At 46.4% G+C, this 21,371-nt stretch overlaps 1 protein-coding gene across 4 annotated transcripts in view; it reads right to left on the bottom strand.

Annotated features, from left to right (window-relative positions):
• zeb2a (zinc finger E-box binding homeobox 2a) overlaps positions 1-16,786 on the bottom strand; it is a 44,881-nt gene extending 28,095 nt beyond the window's left edge. For all 4 annotated transcript variants that reach the window (XM_065961947.1, XM_065961949.1, XM_065961948.1 and 1 more), the window contains exons 1-2: positions 16,601-16,786; positions 15,434-15,713 (exon numbers count right to left, since the gene is read on the bottom strand). In XM_065961947.1, coding sequence (XP_065818019.1) covers positions 15,434-15,503 — 70 coding nt within the window. In that variant the 5' untranslated portion in view covers positions 15,504-15,713; positions 16,601-16,786. The remainder of the gene's footprint in view (positions 1-15,433; positions 15,714-16,600) is intronic.
• Between the last annotated feature and the right edge of the window lie 4,585 nt (positions 16,787-21,371).

Below are 21,371 nucleotides of genomic sequence, written 5' to 3'. Positions count from 1 at the left end.
AGGAACTACAGAAAGGGGGCGCTGGTGGCCTAGTGGTTAGGGTGCGCCCTATGTACAGAGAGGCTATCGTCCTCCAAGCAGATGGCCCAGGTTAAAATCTGACCTCTGCATCCTTTCCATTGTCATTCCCCACTTTCTCTCCCTCTCTCTCTCCCCTATCTCTCTCCCTCTCTCTCTCTGTCCCTCCCCATCTCTCTCTCTCCCTGGTCTCTGACCTGATCCACCGTTCTGTCGACAATAAAGGCAGAAAAAGCTCCAAAACAAACTCCAGAGTTTTCAGTAGTTGTTGCAGATCTGTGTGCACCCCAGTTGTTGTCAAAACGTCTTCTGAAAATGACAAATTATTTCATGTTCGGCGGATGGTTCTCGTGTAAAGGTATTGATGTACAAAGTTATTGTGTGTGTGTTATTGTGTGTGTGTGTGTGTCACAGGTTTTATTCAATCAGCAGCAACGTGTGAAGAAACCCCGCCCTTCAAAAACATTGACAGAACACACACAGCAGGGTGTCAAACACACTAAAACACAACCAGCAGCTCACGACACACAAGAACTACAATAACCACAATCTGAACTTCAGCATGCAAATAAAAACACATCAGAGGGATCTTTAGAAGAAGAAGAAGAAGAAGAAGAAGAAGAAGAAGGTGAGAGGAGGCCACATTAGAGAAGAGGGAAGTGTGAAAGAAGAAATAAAAGAGTTTGAGGGCATGACGGGAAGGTGTGTGTGTGTGTGTGTGTGTGTGTGTGTGTGTGTGTGTGTGTGTGAGACGGTGCGTGTGTGTGTGGTGGCAGAAACATGGTGTCAGCAGATTACAGCAGAGGGAACTGACTCAGACTCAGGGAAACTTCAGTGTCGACACAGAAAAGAGGAAACTGCATGTTTTTATCACGACTGCTCTCTTACCTGCTTCAGAGTGAAGACGAAAAGGACCAGGAGGACCAGGAGGAGGACCAGCAGGAACAGGAGGACCAGCAGGAGGAGGCAGCGGACCAGGCGGAGGACCAGCAGGAGGACCAGGAGGAACAGGAGGAGGACCAGGAGGAAGCAGGGTTACAGAGATGAACCAAGACAGAAAAGAGAAGAAGAATTAGTACCAAGAAACGCCACATTTATTTATAGACTGTTTAATTTCATTATTTAAAAAAGGAAATGATTCTGAATGGGCGGGGTGTGTTTGTGTGTGTGTGTGTGTGTGTGTGTGTGTGTGTGTGTGTGTGTCTGTAGTTAGAGACGGGTACATGAGTCCCCCCCCCCCCCCCCCCCGATCCTTTGTTTGTGTTGTTGTTATAGTCACCCCCCCCCCCCCCAGGACTGATCCAGGTCTCATTGGATCTCTTCTGGTCTGCTGCACGTTCACACAGACTCGTTGGTAATTAAGTCTGTCGACGCGTCGAACGATTTGCATTTAACCCAGATTTGAGGAGCGACGAGGAGGACAAGCAGCAATGAGGAAGTGAAGCCATCTTATCTTCTTCCTCACTCCTTCATCCTTATTCCTCACTCCTTCATTCTCACTCCTTCATCCTCACTCCTTCATCCTTATTCCTCACTCCTTCACCTTTACTCCTTCCTCTTCACTCCTTCATCCTTATTTCCTCCTCACTCCTTCCTCCTCACTCTTTCCTCCTCACTCCTTCCTCCTCACTCCTTCCTCTTTACTCCTTCATCCTCACTCCATCCTCCTCTCCTTCATCCTCACTCCTTCCTCCTCACTCCTACTTATCATGTGTCTTGGACTTTTGTTGCCATGGTTTCAAACAGGAATTGGAATCATGTTGTTTTATTTCGCTTTTCATATCTCAAACTAAAAGCTCTAAAACAGTTTTCATAAGTTATTAAAGAGTTAATGATCATTGTTGTTTTTTGATCCTGGTTTCTCTTTAGTTCAGACTCAGAGAGAAACAAAACCCCCATCAGGGTCCAGTTACCCATCATCCTCAAACAAACATGGCCGACAGCTTGAAGTGTAACTCTGCTGAAGCTCTGTTAGCCAACGGGACAGAAGTGTGGGACAAAGACGCTGCTCCCCCCCGACCTCACAGCCATCATCACCCCGGAGGCAACTTCCACTGGGTCACCTCGATGTGCCCCAGAAGGGGGGAGGAGGGCGGTAGAGGGGCACTTTCTTTTCCCAGACTCATTAAAGGTCTGGACCTTTGAAGGGGAGGGGGGACTTACCACACTACCTGCTACAGTTTAGCACTAAAGTTTATTCAAAGTTATTAGCTTAAAGTTCCACATTAGGTTAACTGTCTTTAGAATTCTATTTTAATTTCATTTACTTTAATTTTTATTTAAAAATATATATATTTATTTAACCCAGTTAATCACGCATGTAGCATTATTATTATTATTTTTGTGCTCAGTGTTAGCATGAAGTTATCTTGAATACAAACTAGCACATGCTCAAGTGTTAGCACGGAGGCTGCCATGACTCAGCATGAGGTCGCTCACACCTTGTCCTAACATGGCGAGCGAGCATAATTGACAAAATCAGCTTGTTTCAATCCTTTTCTATTGGATTGTCCTAACTGCCCGCGAGGTACGCCGAGCAACACTCAAGTTTTTTCACAACGTTTCAAATGTGCTCTATGTCGCTCTCGTAGACAGACGAGGAACCATGAAGAGGGGGGCTCTCTCTCTCCTCCCTCAGCAGAGCTCCTTAGCTCGTTAGCTTGTTTTACAAAGTGCAGATAGTAGTGCATTAATAATATCCACATCATGATTGAAATGTTGACCTTTGACCTGTGTCAACACCTGAGAAAAACTTTATTCAGACCATGGCGAGCCGTTTATTGACAAACTTCTGAGTGTTGAGATTTGAATCAACGCTCTTGTGATGTTCCAACACACTGTAAGATGTAACATTTTACCTCAAACTTACAATCAGTTCTAATAGTGATGAGCTAAACAGTTAGCTTGAGGTAGCAGTCAGTGACGTACTGGGAACACTGGGATTATTCTAGATGAGCCAGTGCAGGTTAAAGTGTCAGCACATACTGTAGAAGCTGGATGATGATGATGATGACGACACTGATTGGTTGTTTGATTTCGACCTGAAAGTGTTTTAAAAACCTATAAAATGAAGCAGAGTGCTGACAGACTCACATGGATGTAGAGGAACATTCAGTCTCATATTATCAGTGACATGATAAGCATGTTAAATGTAAAGAAATGTAAAGGAAATCATGTCACAAACAGCAACTTTAACGTTAAAGAGTTTCCTGTTGTTCTGAGTCTGAGCTGCTTTAGCTCTGTGTAGTGTGTTAGCGCTTTGTAGCGTGTTAACGCTGTTGAGCTAGTTAGCTCTGTGTAGCATTTTAGCTCTGTTTAGCGTGTTAGCTGGGTAACAGGAACATGTAAAGATGTTTAACCTCCATGTTTGACCCCGACTGACCCCATTCTTCAGAGCGAGTCATCGATCGACCCGGATACCTCCTGTCACATCATCATCATCATCATCTCTGCTTCATTCTGTGTGAACTGATCCAGACTGTGACAGTATTCATCTGTGTCACATCGATCTCACACACACACACACACACACACACACACACACACACACACACACACACACACACACACACACACACACACACACACACACACACACACACACACACACACACACATTGACCTCCATTCACTGCTCCCTCTGATTGGACACAAAGCCGTCCTTTCAGGTTCATCTCGTCTGATGTAATAAAATTGACACATGGAGTCGCCTGTTACCTAAACTGAGCGCGCTCAGAGCTCTGTCGCCTCCACTCTCTGCAAATGAATCAATTACAGAGCAGGATAATCCTGTTAGGAAGGGGGTTGAATGCATACCTCCCTGTTGGCAGGTGCTGCAGGCAGAGGGGGGGCGGGAGTGGGGCTCTGTGCCGCTCGCCGTCTGAGGCGACACAATAAAAGTCCATTCAGGAGGAACAAAACCTGAGCACGTCTCTGTAGATTTACAGCCAGAGCAGGATTTAATCATTTCATCCAGAAATCAAAGAGAGATTTATCTCTATCCTAATCCAACATCTCCACTCTGACACCACCAACCAACACCAAACACCCCCAACACCACCAACACCAAACACCACCAACACCACCAACATCAAACACCACCAACACCACCAACATGTAACAACACCAAACACCACCAACACCAAACACCACCAACACTACCAACACCAAACACCACCAACACCACCAACATCAAACACCACCCACACCACCAACATCTAACACCACCACCAACACCAAACACCACCACCAACACCACCAACAACAAACACCACTAACAACACCAACACAAAATATCATCAACACCATCAACACCAAACACCACCAACATCAAAACAACAAAAAACAAACACAACCAAACACCACCAAAACCACCAACACCAAACACCACCATCACATCACCACCAAAGACCAAACAACACCAAACACCATCAACATCAAAACAACAACAAACACCACTAACCACCAAACACCATCAACATCAAACACCAACAAACACCACCAAACAACACCAAACACCAACAAACAAGACCAAACACCACCAACAACAAACACCACCAACACCACCAACACCAAACACCACCATCACCACCAAAGACCAAACAACACCAAACACCATTAACATCAAAACTACAACAAACTAACCACCAAAGACCAACAAACACCACCAACACCAACAAACACCAACAAACACCACCATACACCACTAAACACCAAAAACCAAACACCACACACCATGCACCAAACACCAACAAACAGCAACACCAAACACCACCAACACCACCAACACCAAACACCAAAAATCACCAACACCACCAAACACCAACAAACAACACCAAACACCACCAACACCACCAAACACCACTTAAAAGACAACAGCTCCTAATATACACAGTAAATAATAATGATTAAAGTTTATTGTTATTACAGGCGGCCATGTGTGAGTGGTAAATGGACTAGAGCTTGTATAGCACTTTTACACCGCAGATCACACCTACACATTCACACACTGATGGCAGCTGTTGCTATGTAAAGTGACCATCAGAAGTAACTAATCCTATTCATAAACCACCAATGAAGCAACAGGGGCAAATGTTTTGCACACAAGCACACATCGGAACATGTGGCAGCAGGATCTGGGGATCGAACCCCCAACCTCCCGGTGGAGAGACAACCGACCGCCCCTGTGTGACTGCAGATGTTACACAGATGTCAGAATAAACTCTGTGTCTGTTCACTGATGAGTTATTAATGAAATATCCACATCAGCAGTATGTGATACTCTGATAAAGTGTAAGGACGAGCCGCATGTTGAACTGAGCTGTATCATCAGGTAGGACTGTTACTGTTTAAGGCCACACACGGGGGGGGGGGGGCTGTGGGAACCAACAATCCTCCTCATTGTTTCGGCGGTGATGCTCCTGGGCACGCTCAGTCTGACACATTCACAAGGTCCAACGTGTCTGGTGGCGGTGGGCGACATTCTGAAGCACCTTGTCAAAAAAACGTTGCAGCGCGGCGAGGAGCGGCCTGGGGGCAATGACAGGGGGAGGAGGGGTCAGAGACAACAAGATGGAAGGAGGGAAAGGGAGTGAGTGGGACGAAGAGAGAAAGAGAGGAGGAAGGGGGGAACAACTAAAGCCCCTGATTCACCCTCACTCCCGCCTCCCCTTCTTCTCCACGCCATCGGCCCCGGCTCACCCAGACCATTGTGAACCCGGGGGGAGGGAGGGGGTGGTGGAGGTGGTGGTGGTGGGGGGTCAGGAGATAAATGGCTGCATGTTAACCACGTTTGACAGGCCGCACAAAAGAGGACACCTCGGGTCCCATGACGCAACCTGTACATCCCCCCGCCAAGCTCACCACTATCCCCCCAACATCCCCACAGAGGTACACCCTCATTACCATCATCCTCCTTATAGTCAAGTAAAAACACAGAGGAGTGGAGCATCCATCTCAGAAAACCATCTTTGATTTCACAGAGTCCATCAGGTTTCAGCTGCTGATCAATAAATTATCTTTGATCAATAAATTATCATTAAACAATAATGTGGCTGCTGAGTTAGCATGTCAGAGTTTTTAAACACACTGAGGACAAACCATGACTTAGCATGATAGAATTTAGAAACACACTGAGGACAAACCATGACTTAGCATGTTAGAATTTACAAACACACTGAGGACAAACCATGACTTAGCATGTTAGAATTTACAAACACACTGAGGACAAACCATGACTTAGCATGTCAGAGTTTATAAACACACTGAAGACAAACCATGACTTAGCATGATAGAGGACAAACCATGACTTAGCATGTCAGAATTTAGAAACACACTGAGGACAAACCATGACTTAGCATGTCAGAGTTTATAAACACACTGAAGACAAACCATGACTTAGCATGTCAGCGTTTTTAAACACAATGAGGACAACCCATGACTTAGCATGTTGACAAACAATGACTTAGCATGTCAGAGTTTTTAAACACACTGAAGACAAACTGAGGTGTTTTAGTCTATATTGTTTATCCTCTGCTGGGCAGGACACTTACAGAAATTACATTTAGGGACAAATGTAGAGTACACCCTCTTCTTCAGGCACCACTACACCCCATACATGGTTTATTTTAAGTCGTTTTTTAAGTGATTGTATTTTAGAGTTCTGTCTACCCTAAGGGAATGCTTCAGTACGTCTGAGGAGGATTGAGAACTTTTGACTTCCCTTGTAAGTTGGTGCATGTTGTACTTATTTACTTTCAGTCAGTTTGAGGAGGAGGATGGTGCATTGTGACACATGTGTGTGAACATCTCAGTGTTCAGCTGTAATAAATCATGAGGACAAAAGCAGCAGAATGGAGCGTCTGTCGGTGTTGGGTGGGGGGGATATCTAAGGGGGGGATTATTCTCCTCTGCTAACCTTTTCAGCTCGGCCTGTTTCTTTGATGGCTGACAGGACTCACAAAAGCACCTGCCCCATCCCAGAGTGTCCCCCCCTGCCTCCCCCGTGCTCTCCCCCCCTGACCTGACCGGCATTCCTGGCCCACAGGGGGTCCTCCCCATGGCTACCTTTAACCCCCCCCAACATTAAAACCAAAGTCTGGTAATCCCACAGCAAACACGGCTGTGCAGCTCTGAGGCAGTGCACGAGACTTCTCACAGTCGCTCCTATGAAAGGTGGGCCACTGAAGAAGCTTGTCACCGTGGGAACCAACCAATGCATTATGGGATCGGTGGTGCAGGTCTGAAGGAGTCGGACAGACACCAGGAGCAGGTCAAAGAAAATGTATCTAAACTTTAAATGAATAAATAAAATATGTTCAAGAGATTCTCCCCGTCAGACTCCTTCACACAAACAAACACACACACACACACACACACACACACACACACACACACCACACACACACACAAAGACAGACACACACAGACACACATGCACACACGCACACACACATACAGACAGACACACACACACACCACACATACCACACACAAACACACACATACACACACACACACACACACACACACACACACAGACACAGTATTGTTTCCAATCAAACAAAACTGCCTTCACGCCTGTTTAGCTCAACAAAGATGGCCAACAGCCATAACCTCCATCAGTCTGCAGCTGTCAATCAAACCTGAGAGTGTGAAGACAATTCTACCTCTGACATCATCGAAGCCCCACCCATCTGAAACACCAATCAGTCAGAGGAGGCAATTTCAAAAATTCCAAACGGTTTGACCTGATTGGTCCCGTGTCTCTGTGTTTCAGGTCCCATGTCTCTGTGTTTCAGGTCCAGTGTCTCTGTGCTTCAGGTCCAGTGTCTCTGTGTTTCAGGTCCCATGTCTCTGTGTTTCAGGTCCCATGTCTCTGTGTTTCAGGTCCAGTGTCTCTGTGTTTCAGGTCCCATGTCTCTGTGTTTCAGGTCCAGTGTCTCTGTGCTTCAGGTCCAGTGTCTCTGTGTTTCAGGTCCAGTGTCTCTGTGTTTCAGGTTCCATATCTCTGTGTTTCAGGTCCAGTGTCTCTGTGTTTCAGGTCCCATGTCTCTGTGTTTCAGGTCCAGTGTCTCTGTGCTTCAGGTCCAGTGTCTCTGTGTTTCAGGTCCAGTGTCTCTGTGTTTCAGGTTCCATATCTCTGTGTTTCAGGTCCAGTGTCTCTGTGTTTCAGGTTCCATATCTCTGTGTTTCAGGTTCCATATCTCTGTGTTTCAGGTCCAGTGTCTCTGTGTTTCAGGTTCCATATCTCTGTGTTTCAGGTCCAGTGTCTCTGTGTTTCAGGTCCAATGTCTCTGTGTTTCAGGTTCCATATCTCTGTGTTTCAGGTCCCATGTCTCTGTGTTTCAGGTTCCATATCTCTGTGTTTCAGGTCCAGTGTCTCTGTGTTTCAGGTCCCGTGTCTCTGTGTTTCAGGTTCCATATCTCTGTGTTTCAGGTCCCATGTCTCTGTGTTTCAGGTCCAGTGTCTCTGTGTTTCAGGTCCAGTGTCTCTGTGTTTCAGGTCTCTGTGTTTCAGGTCCCATGTCTCTGTGTTTCAGGTCCAGTGTCTCTGTGTTTCAGGTCCAGTGTCTCTGTGTTTCAAGTCTCTGTGTTTCAGGTCCCATGTCTCTGTGTTTCAGGTCCAGTGTCTCTGTGTTTCAGGTCCAGTGTCTCTGTGTTTCAGGTCCAGTGTCTCTGTGTTTCAAGTCTCTGTGTTTCAGGTCCCATGTCTCTGTGTTTCAGGTCCAGTGTCTCTGTGTTTCAGGTCCAGTGTCTCTGTGTTTCAAGTCTCTGTGTTTCAGGTCCCATGTCTCTGTGTTTCAGGTCCAGTGTCTCTGTGTTTCAGGTCCAGTGTCTCTGTGTTTCAGGTCCACTGTCTCTGTGTTTCAGGTCCTATGTCTCTGTGTTTCAGGTCCTGTGTCTCTGTGTTTCAGGTTCCATGTCTCTGTGTTTCAAGTCTCTGTGTTTCAGGTCCCATGTCTCTGCGTTTCAGGTTCCATGTCTCTGTGTTTCAGGTCCCGTGTCTGTGTTTCAGGTCCACTGTCTCTGTGTTTCAGGTCCTATGTCTCTGTGTTTCAGGTCCTGTGTCTCTGTGTTTCAGGTTCCATGTCTCTGTGTTTCAGGTCCTATGTCTCTGTGTTTCAGGTCCCGTGTCTCTGTGTTTCAGGTCCTATGTCTCTGTGTTTCAGGTCCCGTGTCTCTGTGTTTCAGGTCCCATGTGTCTGTGATTCAGGTCCCATGTCTCTGTGTTTCAGGTCTCTGAGTTTTGGGTCCCGTGTCTCTGAGTTTCAGGTTTCCATGTCTCTGTGTTTCAGGCCCCAGGTCTCTGTGATTCAGGTCCTGTGTCTCTGTGTTTCAGGTCCCGTGTCTTTGTGATTCAGGTCCCGTGTCTCTGTGTTTCAGGTCCCATGTCTCTGTGATCCAGGTCCCATGTCTCTGTGTTTCAGGTCCCATGTCTCTGAGTTTCGGGTCAGTGTCTCTGTGCTTCAGGTTTCCTTGTCTCTTTGATTCAGGTTCTGTGTCTCTGACTCATTGACGTAGTGACTTGGTGGTCACGCTGCAGCCCGGGTGGCGGCCTCACGGCAGGCTCAGAGGTGAAGAAGTTCCCCTCAGAGCAGACAGTGAGGAGCAGCTCTGACAGGATGTCAGTTCAGATACCTCACACTCAGAGGTCAGTTCAGCAGGACTCCCCCTGAGGCGGCAGGCTCGCACTGAGCACACTCCTAACACTCATTACTCTAATTGGTGGATCAGTGACCAGGATGTGGAGTGGTCTCAGGGCGGCCGGCTGATCTGATGTGATCTGGCCTGAGGAGGTCTCACTGCGAGGAGCAAGATCCTCCTGAACACCCGAGGTGAAGTCAGTGAACTCTGGGAAGTTTAGTAAGATACGGCGGTGCGTTCAAGTGCAACGTGAACTTGAATACAAACAAAGCAAACTTCAGCTCTAACAGAAAGCTCATCGTGAGTCAGAGACCTTTATTAACTTATTTAACTGAAGCCTCAGAAGTCTGAGTCTCTTTGAATGCACCATCCAGGGGAGTGTTTTCTAACTGCCCAGACCTGTACACACCTGGGCACACCTGTACACATTCAATGCTGCTATGAGAGGTTCAGTGACTGCTGGGAAAACAGATTTCTTAATGAACCTGCCTGTTTTCAGGCAAAGGACTGAAGCTGTTGGACAGAGGTAAAGGGGGGTGTTCAGGGGGGTTTATCCATTTAAGCATACTCTGGCAGCCTGCACACACACAGATGTCCTGACACCTTAATCCAGCCATCCGTTATCGATTGTTCCGTGTGTGTGTATGTGTGACCTTGCCGCAGGAGCTCAGCCAATCAAGCGAACCATTCCTGTTAGGGTTGGGTCAAAGAGAACGGGACAGAGTGCAGAGAATAACTGTGAACCTGAACAGATTTAAATGTTTCTGACCATTCAGATTACACCTAAACTCACGTACACCTGTTCACCTGTTCACCTGGTGACCTGTTCACCTACTCTCATGCTGACACATGCAGGATTTGAAATGTGTCCGTCACACTCAAGCAAACTCCAAAAATGGAAACATTCCAATACAAACATTTAGTTTTATAGAAGTACTTAAAGTAATTGTAGTTTTTGTGTACTGTGGAGTTGTAGTTTTTTGTGTTGTATGTGTAGCCGTGGGTCCTGACGTGTGTTTTCATGTTTTCTGCGTCCTCTCTCTGTGACCTCGCTGTGAATTGTCTGTTCAGCCTCACGGCAACTTAACGTCAGCACGGCGCTCTGAATCACTCATGAGGAAACATGAACACACACACTCCAGAGGAGTTTCACACCAACACCATTCCACTGATGCATCATGGGAGGCATAGGAGAAACACAGGGACGAGCTTTGTCAGAGCAGAAGAAGAGTGCACTAACCCCCCCAAGTGACAGATGTTATCTAAAGCTGTGGAGGATGATGAGGCAGGTTGGGGGGGGGGGCTGTGTGTACAAACAGGACCCTCAAGTCAACAAGTCAGAGTGAGGCTGTGATCCTCTGATCCTCCACCTGCTGCATCCGTACGCCTCCATCATCTTATTCTCCATCACGTCTCTGTCAGCCTCCTCACATCTACTCACACCGTGCACGCTCATGTTAAAGCTCCTGATGATCATTTTAGAGTTTTAAACGTTACCCTGTTATCTTTACACCTTTGCTTTCCTCACACAAACAAATCTTTCTCTCCTTCAATTACAAAGAAACAAGTTATTGAAACCATTCTTCTCTCTGTAATCGATTATATTCTCCTCTCTGTGCTCGATTATATTCTCCTCTCTATAATCGATTATATTCTCCTCTCTGTGCTCGATTATATTCTCTTCTCTATAATCGATTATATTCTCCTCTCTGTGCTCGATTATATTCTCTTCTCTATAATCGATTATATTCTCCTCTCTGTGCTCGATTATATTCTCCTCTCTATAATCGATTATATTCTCCTCTCTGTGCTCGATTATATTCTCTTCTCTATAATCGATTATATTCTTCTCTCTGTGCTCGATTATATTCTCCTCTCTATAATCGATTATATTCTCTTCTCTGTAATCTATTATAGTCTGCTCTCTGTGGACGAAGAGGTTATTAATGGCCTGTGATGTCACTGATGTCACTGTGATGTCACGGATGACACTGTGATGTCACTGATGTCACTGTGATGTCACTGATGTCACTGTGATGTCACTGTGATGTCACTCAGGACCACAGAGGTAGTCGTCGTATGGACTTCCTGTTGTTGATATAATGTGCCTGAGAACAAAGGGCCCATTCTCTACTGTCGAAAGAGAGAACGAGAGAGAGAGAGAGAGAGAGAGAGAGAGAGGTGTCTGGGAGTAAATCTGACTAAATCCTGCAGGAGGGGGGGTGATGGGGAGGGGTCTGGGAGGAGGGTGAGGGGGGGTGAAGGTGAATAAAGATAATCTGCTTTTCCTCACAATAAAATATATCAGAGAGCCGGAGGAGGAGAGAAATTAAGGATTCATATCACATGCTGAATTTTAAACCTGATTCTTGACCTGCGGGGAAGGTGGGGGGCTCGGGCCTCCAGGGGCCCCCTACAGGCAGGACACGGAGGGTCAACTTAGAAAAAATCCGATCAGACTTTACAGAAATGTTTAGCTACAAACCCCGAAGGTACTTTAGTAAAACTCTAAACTTTACTAAAACTCTAAACTTTACTTAAACTCTAAACTTTACTAAAACTCTAAACTTTACTTAAACTCTAAACTTTACTAAAACTCTGAACAACAACTCGCTCTACGTTTCGCAAAACTGATTTTGTGTTTTTATGTTTTAGGAAATGAAGATGTTTTTGTAGTTGCATGCAGACTGAAGAGAATCGTGACTTCAATGAATGTTTTAACTGAAGGAGCTTCATGCTGCACTAACAGATGCCTCTCTCTTAATGTCTCACTCACTCCTTTAGGGGGGGTCTAAATAGGGCATGATCACCTTCAGTCCACCTAACATCCTCCTCTCTTTTATTAACCTCCCCCCTCCTCTCTCTTTTCTTTCCCTCTTCTCCACCACCTCCTTTTTTCTCGAGCTCTTTTCAGTGGAGACGCTCGGCTCGCCACCGACCCCGGCGGCAATGCAGGAGTCTGAATTGTGATTAAGACGGAGGAGAGAGGAGCTGCTTTCTTTGTTCTGCCCTGAGGGAGGTGTTTACTGGGGAAGGGGGGGGGGGTATGAAAGACATTCAGGTCAGAGAGAGAGAGCTGACATGTGTTTGTCGGTTAGAGGGACATTTAACCTGATTTCTACCAACGTTAGTAGGACTATCCACAAACTTCCTGATCCTGATTTCACTCTTGAATAGTTTAAACTTTGCCTGTGATGGAAAACACAAAATAATAAAGATAACTTTAAAAAATACAAATAACATTAATGCAAAATGATGCATGGTGGGAAAAGAGTAAATAGAGATGAAGCTTCTGTAGTTACTTCAAACGAGTTTAAAACACCTCACTCAGAACGCCTGAACGCCTTACTCAGCTGTCCCTGAACGCCTCACTCAGCTGTCCCTGAATGCCTCACTCAGCTGTACCTGAACACATTCTCATTTTCTTCCTTCCAGTCCATCGGAGTGACACCACAATAAAACTAGCACAATGTTTACAACGTCCTGCAGGACCTCAACAGACCTTCAGTCTGGATTCTGATTGGTTCATCTGTTCCCTAAAAACATGAAATCTCTGAATCAGACGAGAAATGTAACCAAGTTCTACAGTCCATCTTTCTGTTTCCTGTTACTACACCCTGTGTTTGTGTGTGTGTGTGTGTGTGTGTGTGTGCGTGTGTGTGTGTGCGTGTGTGTGTGTGTGTGTGTGTGTGTGTGTGTGTGTGTGTGTGTGTTTGTGTGTGTGTGTGTGTGTGTGTTGGTGTGTGTGCGTGTGTGTGTGTGTGCGTGCGTGCGTGCGTGTGTGTGTGTGTGTGTGTGTGTGTGTGTGTGTGTGTGTGTGTGGGTGTGTGTTTGTGTGTAAGCAGCTTGTAAACATGGAGACAGTGAACAGCAGCAGGGCGTCGGTACAATGACAGGGCTGTGAGACATGTGGCATGAATGGTGCAGCAGGCGGCCTGACACCGAGGAGGACAGTGAACACACCAAGGAGGACAGTGAACGCACCGAGGAGGACAGTGAACGCACCGAGGAGGAGAGTGAATGCAACAGACTTTTGTTCCTTTATTTTTAATTTTCACAAACGAAAAAAAAAAGTTCATCATCTGTTCTTGATCCGCTTCAAGGTTTGAGATCCTGATGTGACGATCAATAACAAAGATCCTCTTCATGTTTGACTTGTTTATTTGTTGATATTTGTTCACTGATCGTTTCTTTACATTAATCTGGCCTCGTGTTATTTTGATTTACAGACAGCATAATTACAGAGCGCGCTCAGAGGGGTTAATGTGCTCAACATGTGAAGTCCTCCATTATTACAGCTCAGAGATAACACGCTTTAAAGGGAACCCCCTGCACACACACACACACACACACACACACACACACACACACACACACACACACACACACACACACACACACACACACACACTCCTGAGTGTGTGAAAACGTGCGTAGGAACAATAAGGTCCAATCAGCAGACTGAACAGTAGATTGAAGCTCAAACAGCTGCAGCCGCACAGCTGGATGTGACGGACAGACAGGCAGAGAGCAAGGAGGCCGATCAGTCTGCACAGATCCTGTTACACCAGACCCTAATCCTCCCCCGAACCCCGCCTCCCCCCTCTGTCCTCACCCCCATCAACAACCCCCCCGGGACCCCGAGAGGAGGAGACGGAGCTGAATCCCCAGAAGAAGAAAAACCACAACGGCGTGAAGCGACAGCAAGAGGAAACTTAACTTCAGGACGGAGGAATGAAAAAAGATTTAAACAATTTTTAGAAGAAAAGATAAAAAAGATTTGGATCGGTTTAAAAACAGAAGAAGTGGCGAGCATTCACAACGTTTACGGTGTGCAGATAAAAAGTGATGAAAGACAGACAGAAAGCGTGGCTTCACGTCTGAATCAGACGCTTTGAGCCTTTCATTGAGCCGAGCGTGAACGACCTTTACCATCTGTACTCCCGTCTTTAAATCACACCACATCAAGAAATGTTTGAGGATTTTAGAAATCAAGACAAAAATTAAACTTTCATTATTCATCCAATCTAAATGTTTTTATGTGCTGTAAATAAACACACAGCCTCCAACAAATAAACAAACATAAAATAAAAAAATAGATTTTTACACAAATTAAAAGAAACCTCCAGAAAATCAGAAAAATAAAATGTTCTGTGTTTAGAACACAATAAATCAAAATTTATATTTTATATCAAATATTTAAAAACATTTAGGTGTGTGTGTGTGTGTGTTTGAGGAGCAGGAGCTCTAAAAAACACAAAATAGAAAATTCAAAAAAATAAAAAAATAAAAACATGAAAACATAATAAAAAAATATAAAACACGGATTAAAATCCTGATCCGGGTTAGACCTGCACTCAGCGGGACTCGGGTGTCGGCGCGCGGAGCCACAGGTCTTCTCGACTGAATAACGGTTTTCAGCTCAGACTGAGCCCCGCACGGTCCGGGATCCGCTCCATCACACAACGAGCCCTGGAGCCTCTACACAGAACACACACACACACACACACACACACACACACACACGCACACACGCACACACGCACACACACGCGCACACACACACACACACACACACACACACACACACACACACACACACACACACACACACACACACCAAGCCTCCAGAGTCCCGGGAAAGAACTTTTCTGAGTCGTAGGCACGCGGGCGAAGAGCTCGGGCCGGGCGGGGACATACAGGCGGAGTATACGGGAGTTGTTGAGTGACAGAGTCGGTGTGTGTGTCGGTGTCTGTGTGTGTCTCTCACCGTGCTTCCTACGGGGGTTGGCCTGTTTGCGCCTCTTGCAGCGGGGTCCCTCCGCCATGATCCGCTTCATAGAGTCAGTCCGGTCCGCATGGAGCCTGGATCCAGACCCGCTGCTCCTCTCTGACACCAACACACCGTAAATCCAAGAACCCCGTACCCCCCGGACCCCCGTGACACCTGCACGGAACTCGAGGAAAAGAGAAAAGTCCGCTCACTTTGTTTGGTGTCACTTTGTTTGTGTTGTTGGAGAGCGTGCCCCGCGCCGCGCGCTCCGCCCGGTCTGATGAGAGGAGAGTGACAGAGAGAGAGGGCGGACACACACACACACACACACACACACACACACACACCCACAGACACACACACACACACACACACACACACACACACACACACACACACACACACATACACACACACAGAGCGTTGGTTTCAACAACTTTGTGTCATAAAATCAAATAATTAATTTGAACTTGTTGAATTCTCTCCGCGTCTCTATTTGACGCTTCTGTCTCCAAAGCACGAGGACACTTTGATATTCAAGTCCTGAACTGTGATCATCAATGATCGATCATTAATCGAATAACACGATCTCACTGCCAATGTGTGTGACAGAATTTGTCGGTAGAAGGCCCGAAACACACCATACACACACTTTAATAACTGTGTGTGTGTGTGTGTGTGTGTGTGTGTGTGTGTGTGTGTGTGTGTGTGTGTGTGTGCGCGCGCGCGCGTGTTATTTAATCTAAAAATGTATAAATCTTTTTTTCTCTAGTCTTCCTTCTTCGCGTGTTTCTGTATTTAGTGTGGATTCTCTCGGCTGCTGTATATCCGGTCTCTCGGTTTTATCCCGGGTTCTTTCTTTGGTCCGGATGTCAGCGGGGAGCGGCAGAGCAGCAAGCGGGGACAGACCTCCTCCTCCCCGGCCTGCCGTCCTCCCTCCTCCCGCTGCAGCTCCGGAGAAGATCTAACCCCCCCTCCTCGTCCTCCGAGCCCCCCGCCCGGCACAGTCAGACTCTAACCCCCACCTCTGAATAATCACACCTGGCGCGGCAGCAGTGAGCGGGCGCGCGCACCTGTCTGCCCTCACCTGTACCTGCGCAGGTAGAGCAGCCAGGTGCGAGCAGACAGAAGCGCGCAGAGGAGAGGAGCGGAGCAGGTACCTACCGGAGCGCCTTGTGCCTCCTCCCGTTGAACGAGCAGAAGAAGAAATGGCAGAAAACAGGAAAAAAAAAAAAAAAAGTGCTGCAGCGCGAGCCCCCTCCCTCAGAATAAAAAATAAAAAAATAAGATTCCGGTCCCGGAGCGTACCGGCTTGGTGAAGGGGGGATGAGGAGAAGAAGGAGGGGGGGGGGAGTCTGTCCGGGCGGCAGGTCTGATCCGTGACTCTCCTCACCGGAGAACGACAACAGAAACAGGCGCGGGAGCCGCTACCAGCACGCGCCACCTATCTACATGAGGAGGGATAATTGAGGAGAGTCTCCTCCCCCCTCCCCCCCCCGGCCCGGCCCGCCCCCCATCTGATCCGGATCACTCTGTTTCTTTGAGGTTTGGGTTTAAAGAAGGAGCTCGTGCCGGTTCACAGCGCCCACGCGGCCCCTCGTGCCGCTCACACAGGAGCACACACGGCACCTGATTGGCCCACACAGGTAGATAAGGCTACCTGAGCAGGTGCAGGCTCAGCAGCACGCGCTGCTCTGAGGAGGAGAAAAAGGAGCATGCGCAGACGGCTCTGAGCTCTGAATGGTTTATCTGAACTGCTCTGTTCAACAACAACAAAAAAGAGTCTCTTCCGGACTTTGATTGACAGTTATGACGTCAGGTCAGCTACATATTTATTTATTAATAATTAATAAACGAACAAAAAATATGAGACTCAACAAATTAAATTAAAAAAAGTATTTTTTTTTAACAAATAAATAAATTAAAGCATAAAACGAACAAAAATGATTAAATATTTAAAATATTTCATAAAATAATATTGTAAATATTTATGTTATGATATAATTTATGATATAAAATAGATAATAGATAATATTTATTTAAAAACGTATAAAAAATGAAGAACATGTTTGGATTGATTTTAATACAATTATTTAAGTTAATAAAATATTTTTATGAATAAAATAATCAGCTTTGTTTCACTGAGATCTCAAGTGAGATCACACGACCTCAGGTGAGATCACACGACCTCAGATGAGATGACCTCAGGTGAGATCACACGACCTCTGGTGAGATCACACGACCTCAGGTGAGATAACCTCAGGTGAGATCGCACGACCTCTGGTGAGATCACAGGACCTCAGGTGAGCTCACACAACCTCAGGTGTTAAACATTAATAATTAAACGTTATACTGTGTAGTGCCCTTTCAAAGTAAATGTCCTGATGTTGAGTGAGGGTCAGTGACATTTGACCTGTACAGTCAGGTGTGTAGGACCTGGAGGAACTGCAGCTGTAAAATTGGACATTTTAATTTCTCTATGGGGACTGACTCACTGCAGGAGACAGACTCTAGTGGACACTGGAGGAACTGTTCATATTTGAAGCCAGAGGTAACTGCACACTCCCTGTGACCGTTCAGCCTCTCTCTCTCAGGTGGATGATAATCTATGATGCAGACATGTGGATTACCTTAATCTGTGTTTTTGGTGGGTGGTATTATGGGATGTTGGGGGTTTAAAGGGGTATTACACTAATCACAGTATGAGTGTCCCATTAGGCTTACATCAGTGGGGGGGGGGGGGGGGGGGGTGGCACATCTGTCTGAACCCCAACAATCTCTGGATGCAGGTGAGGGGGGCATTAGAGGAGGGATTATCAGGTCAGTGGGGGGAGGGGAAGGGGGTGATGACAATAATGTCTGTTAATGTCAAATTATACGATTATAACAGACCCCCTGCCACAAACAGAAACCAATAGGTCCACAGACCTGAGACCAGATCCCACTGGTTTAACCTGGACCCACTCTGTGTGAGTCAGTGGTAGTTTCAATATTTTCTGGACAGACCTTTTGCTCTACTAACATTTAACCTATAGCTGTGAGTAGGTGTGGCGTCCTCAGCATAATGTGGTTGTCATGGTGATGGGTTTCACCAGCTGTTTGGTGTCAGCAGTGAGTTCTCCGTGATCGATTACATTCCTCCGAAATGTTTTAGGACTTTGTTTTTAGTCCTGCTTTAGTTTTTGGTGAGCCCAAATATTTTCATCGTCCAATCACAGAGGATGGTTGAGTGACCTTTTGTTGTAGTGGAAGATGTCACCACTAGATGTCACTGTGGTTATTTTACTCTCTCTTTTAATTTCTGACACAATATTTTGGTTAGTTGAGACGCTACGCTCTATTAGTTAAGATGGACCCTACGTTTAGGGTTTAGTGAGAACTGAAGATCGTCGTCTGTATATAATCATGCGCGTGGTCCCAGTGACATCCCACATTGGTTTCTGAAGTGCAGTTTTGAAGTCCATTGGTCGGGGGTTGCCATTGTGGAAATTCTGACTCAAAGATCACTCGATACAGCCAAAGAGGTGGAGCTGAGACGGGGCTAACCTTTTGACAAACGGCCAGTTTACAGTCACTTGCAGTCAGCCATAAGCCACTCCCCTTATCATGAATAACTCTTCATAAGATTAAAACGGATGAGTCATGAAAAAAATTAATCACACCTCGTACAGCGTGTGCTGATAACAACATGAACTCAAGCATCAAACCAAGACTGTTTCTGTTTTTTTTACCAGGCTGTAAACACATGTGCTGTAAAAAGAGGAAGTTAAACATGGGGTGTGTGTGTAGAGACATCCTCTAGTGGACACTCGAGGAACTGCAATTCATTGTGCTTCATTATTGGCTTAATTTTCAACTCTGGAAGTTGCTGCTTGTTTAAGGTACAGGCATACATTGCTGCTGCAACAGGACACTGATGTTGAAAGTAACAATAGGAATTTTGTTTGGTGCGCTTTGGCGCCGAACTAAAAGTGTCTTGGGTGCAACTGCACTGTCATAAAACACACAGTGCCTCCTCCCCCTCTCCCCCTCCTAGACAACGTGCATTTTATGACATTCAGAGGGTGTAAGGGACGAACCACGTCAACTGACAATGTTCAATATCTCCTCTATTCCGTCTTCTCTGTCTCTCTCTCTGTCTCTCTCTGTCTCTCTGTCTCTGTCTCTCTCTCTCTCTCTCTCCGTCCTCTTCCTCTTAGCTTCATCTGTCGTATCAAACAGTACAGAGACGGGCTAAATGGCTGCTTTGTAGCTGAAGGCTGCTGCGTGAACTAACACCGTAAAGACGAACGCACTTCTCACCAGATGACCTCGACCCGTTGACAAAGTTACATAGTGCTGAAAACAGGCGAGCAGGGCGCTCTGTGGACACGAGAGAGACGCCATTCTCCCTGTTGGAGGTTATTGTTCCATTATGTTTGAAGGAGGAGTTACAGATTGTCGCTTTAAAGCGCTGAGATCTTCATCTGATCCTCTCTTACACTCTCCATGTTGAAACCTTCATCTTATTTTCTTCTTGGCTTTCCTCCACCACACATTTATGCTGTCTGTCTTTCACGTTAAAGGCTGGCATGGGAGCTGTGGCTCAGAACGTCCAGATCAGTTTGGGTCTGATTGAGGAGTAAACATGTGAGAGTAGATGGACCTCCAGTCTGACTTTAAGTACGATTTTAGTCAAACTAAAAGTCCAGTTTGAGCCGAACTGACACAATATATCAGCTTTTTAACAAACACACACACACTCAGACACACACACACACACACAAACAAACACACACACACACAGGCACGCACGCACGCACGCACGCACACACACACACACACACACACACACACACACACACACACACACACACAGACACACACCTCTGCAGGCTGGATTAAAGAGGAGTAATAAGCATCTCCTCCTCTTCTTCCTCCCACTCTTCCTCGTCTCATCATAGCTTCCTGCTCAATCTACCTGACAGTCTTTTCACAGGTACGCACTAATCCTCACAACACACACACACGCACACACACACACACACACACACACACACACACACACACACACACACACACACACACACACACACACACACACACACACACACACTGAGCTGATCCAAACACTAAACTTTTGTTATTTCTCTCTTTTCTTCCTGACAGTATCTTCCTCACTCAGGATGATGAATGTCACTGACGGTCACCGAGTGGACATGAGGGTCTGCCTCAGGAGGGGGAGTGGGGGACCTGAAGTTGTTGGTGTGTGTGTGTGTTAGTGGGGGATTAACAGTGTTTCCTGTCAGTCAGGTAGGAGGATGATCTGGCCTGTGAGCTGTGTGTGTGTCTGTGTGTGTGTGTGTGTGTGTGTGTGTGTGTGTGTGTATGTGTGTGTGTGTGTGTGTGTGTGTGTGTTTGTACAGAGCTCTCATCGCTCTGCAGACATCTGCTGCTTTCACTGAACATCCTCCTCATGCCTTCATTCTTTCATTTTAATTAAACATCTGTAGCTGCTCACACACACACACACACACACACACACACACACACACACACACACACACACACACACATGATGATGATGATCACACATGATGCAACACCTTCACTGTCACTAACCTACAGACACCATGTGTCCCAGTGGATGCAGGTCTGTTCCAGTTGAAGTCTTGATGAATGAATGCTGAAGGCCGAGCGTTCTCTGTGTTTGTGTAGAAAAGTCGGCTCTCGCTGCACCACTCAAACGTTTATGACTCACGACCAGAGCTCAGGATTTGCTCACGCTGTACGAGTGCAGGACGGAGCACTGACATGGGTCAAGTTTCTTCAGAACACTGCCACAGACGGAGGTCAAAATTGTTGTCTTTGCCGTGAGCGGAGAGATGGTCGCGCCATCAGTGTACACACGAGTCCCACTCCAGAACATCCAGGCTCATCAGATACACTCCTCTGT

Source organism: Labrus bergylta, chromosome 13 (genome assembly GCF_963930695.1).
Source record: "Labrus bergylta chromosome 13, fLabBer1.1, whole genome shotgun sequence".
Lineage (NCBI taxonomy): Eukaryota > Metazoa > Chordata > Actinopteri > Labriformes > Labridae > Labrus > Labrus bergylta.
This window is presented reverse-complemented; position numbering and strand designations above follow the sequence as displayed.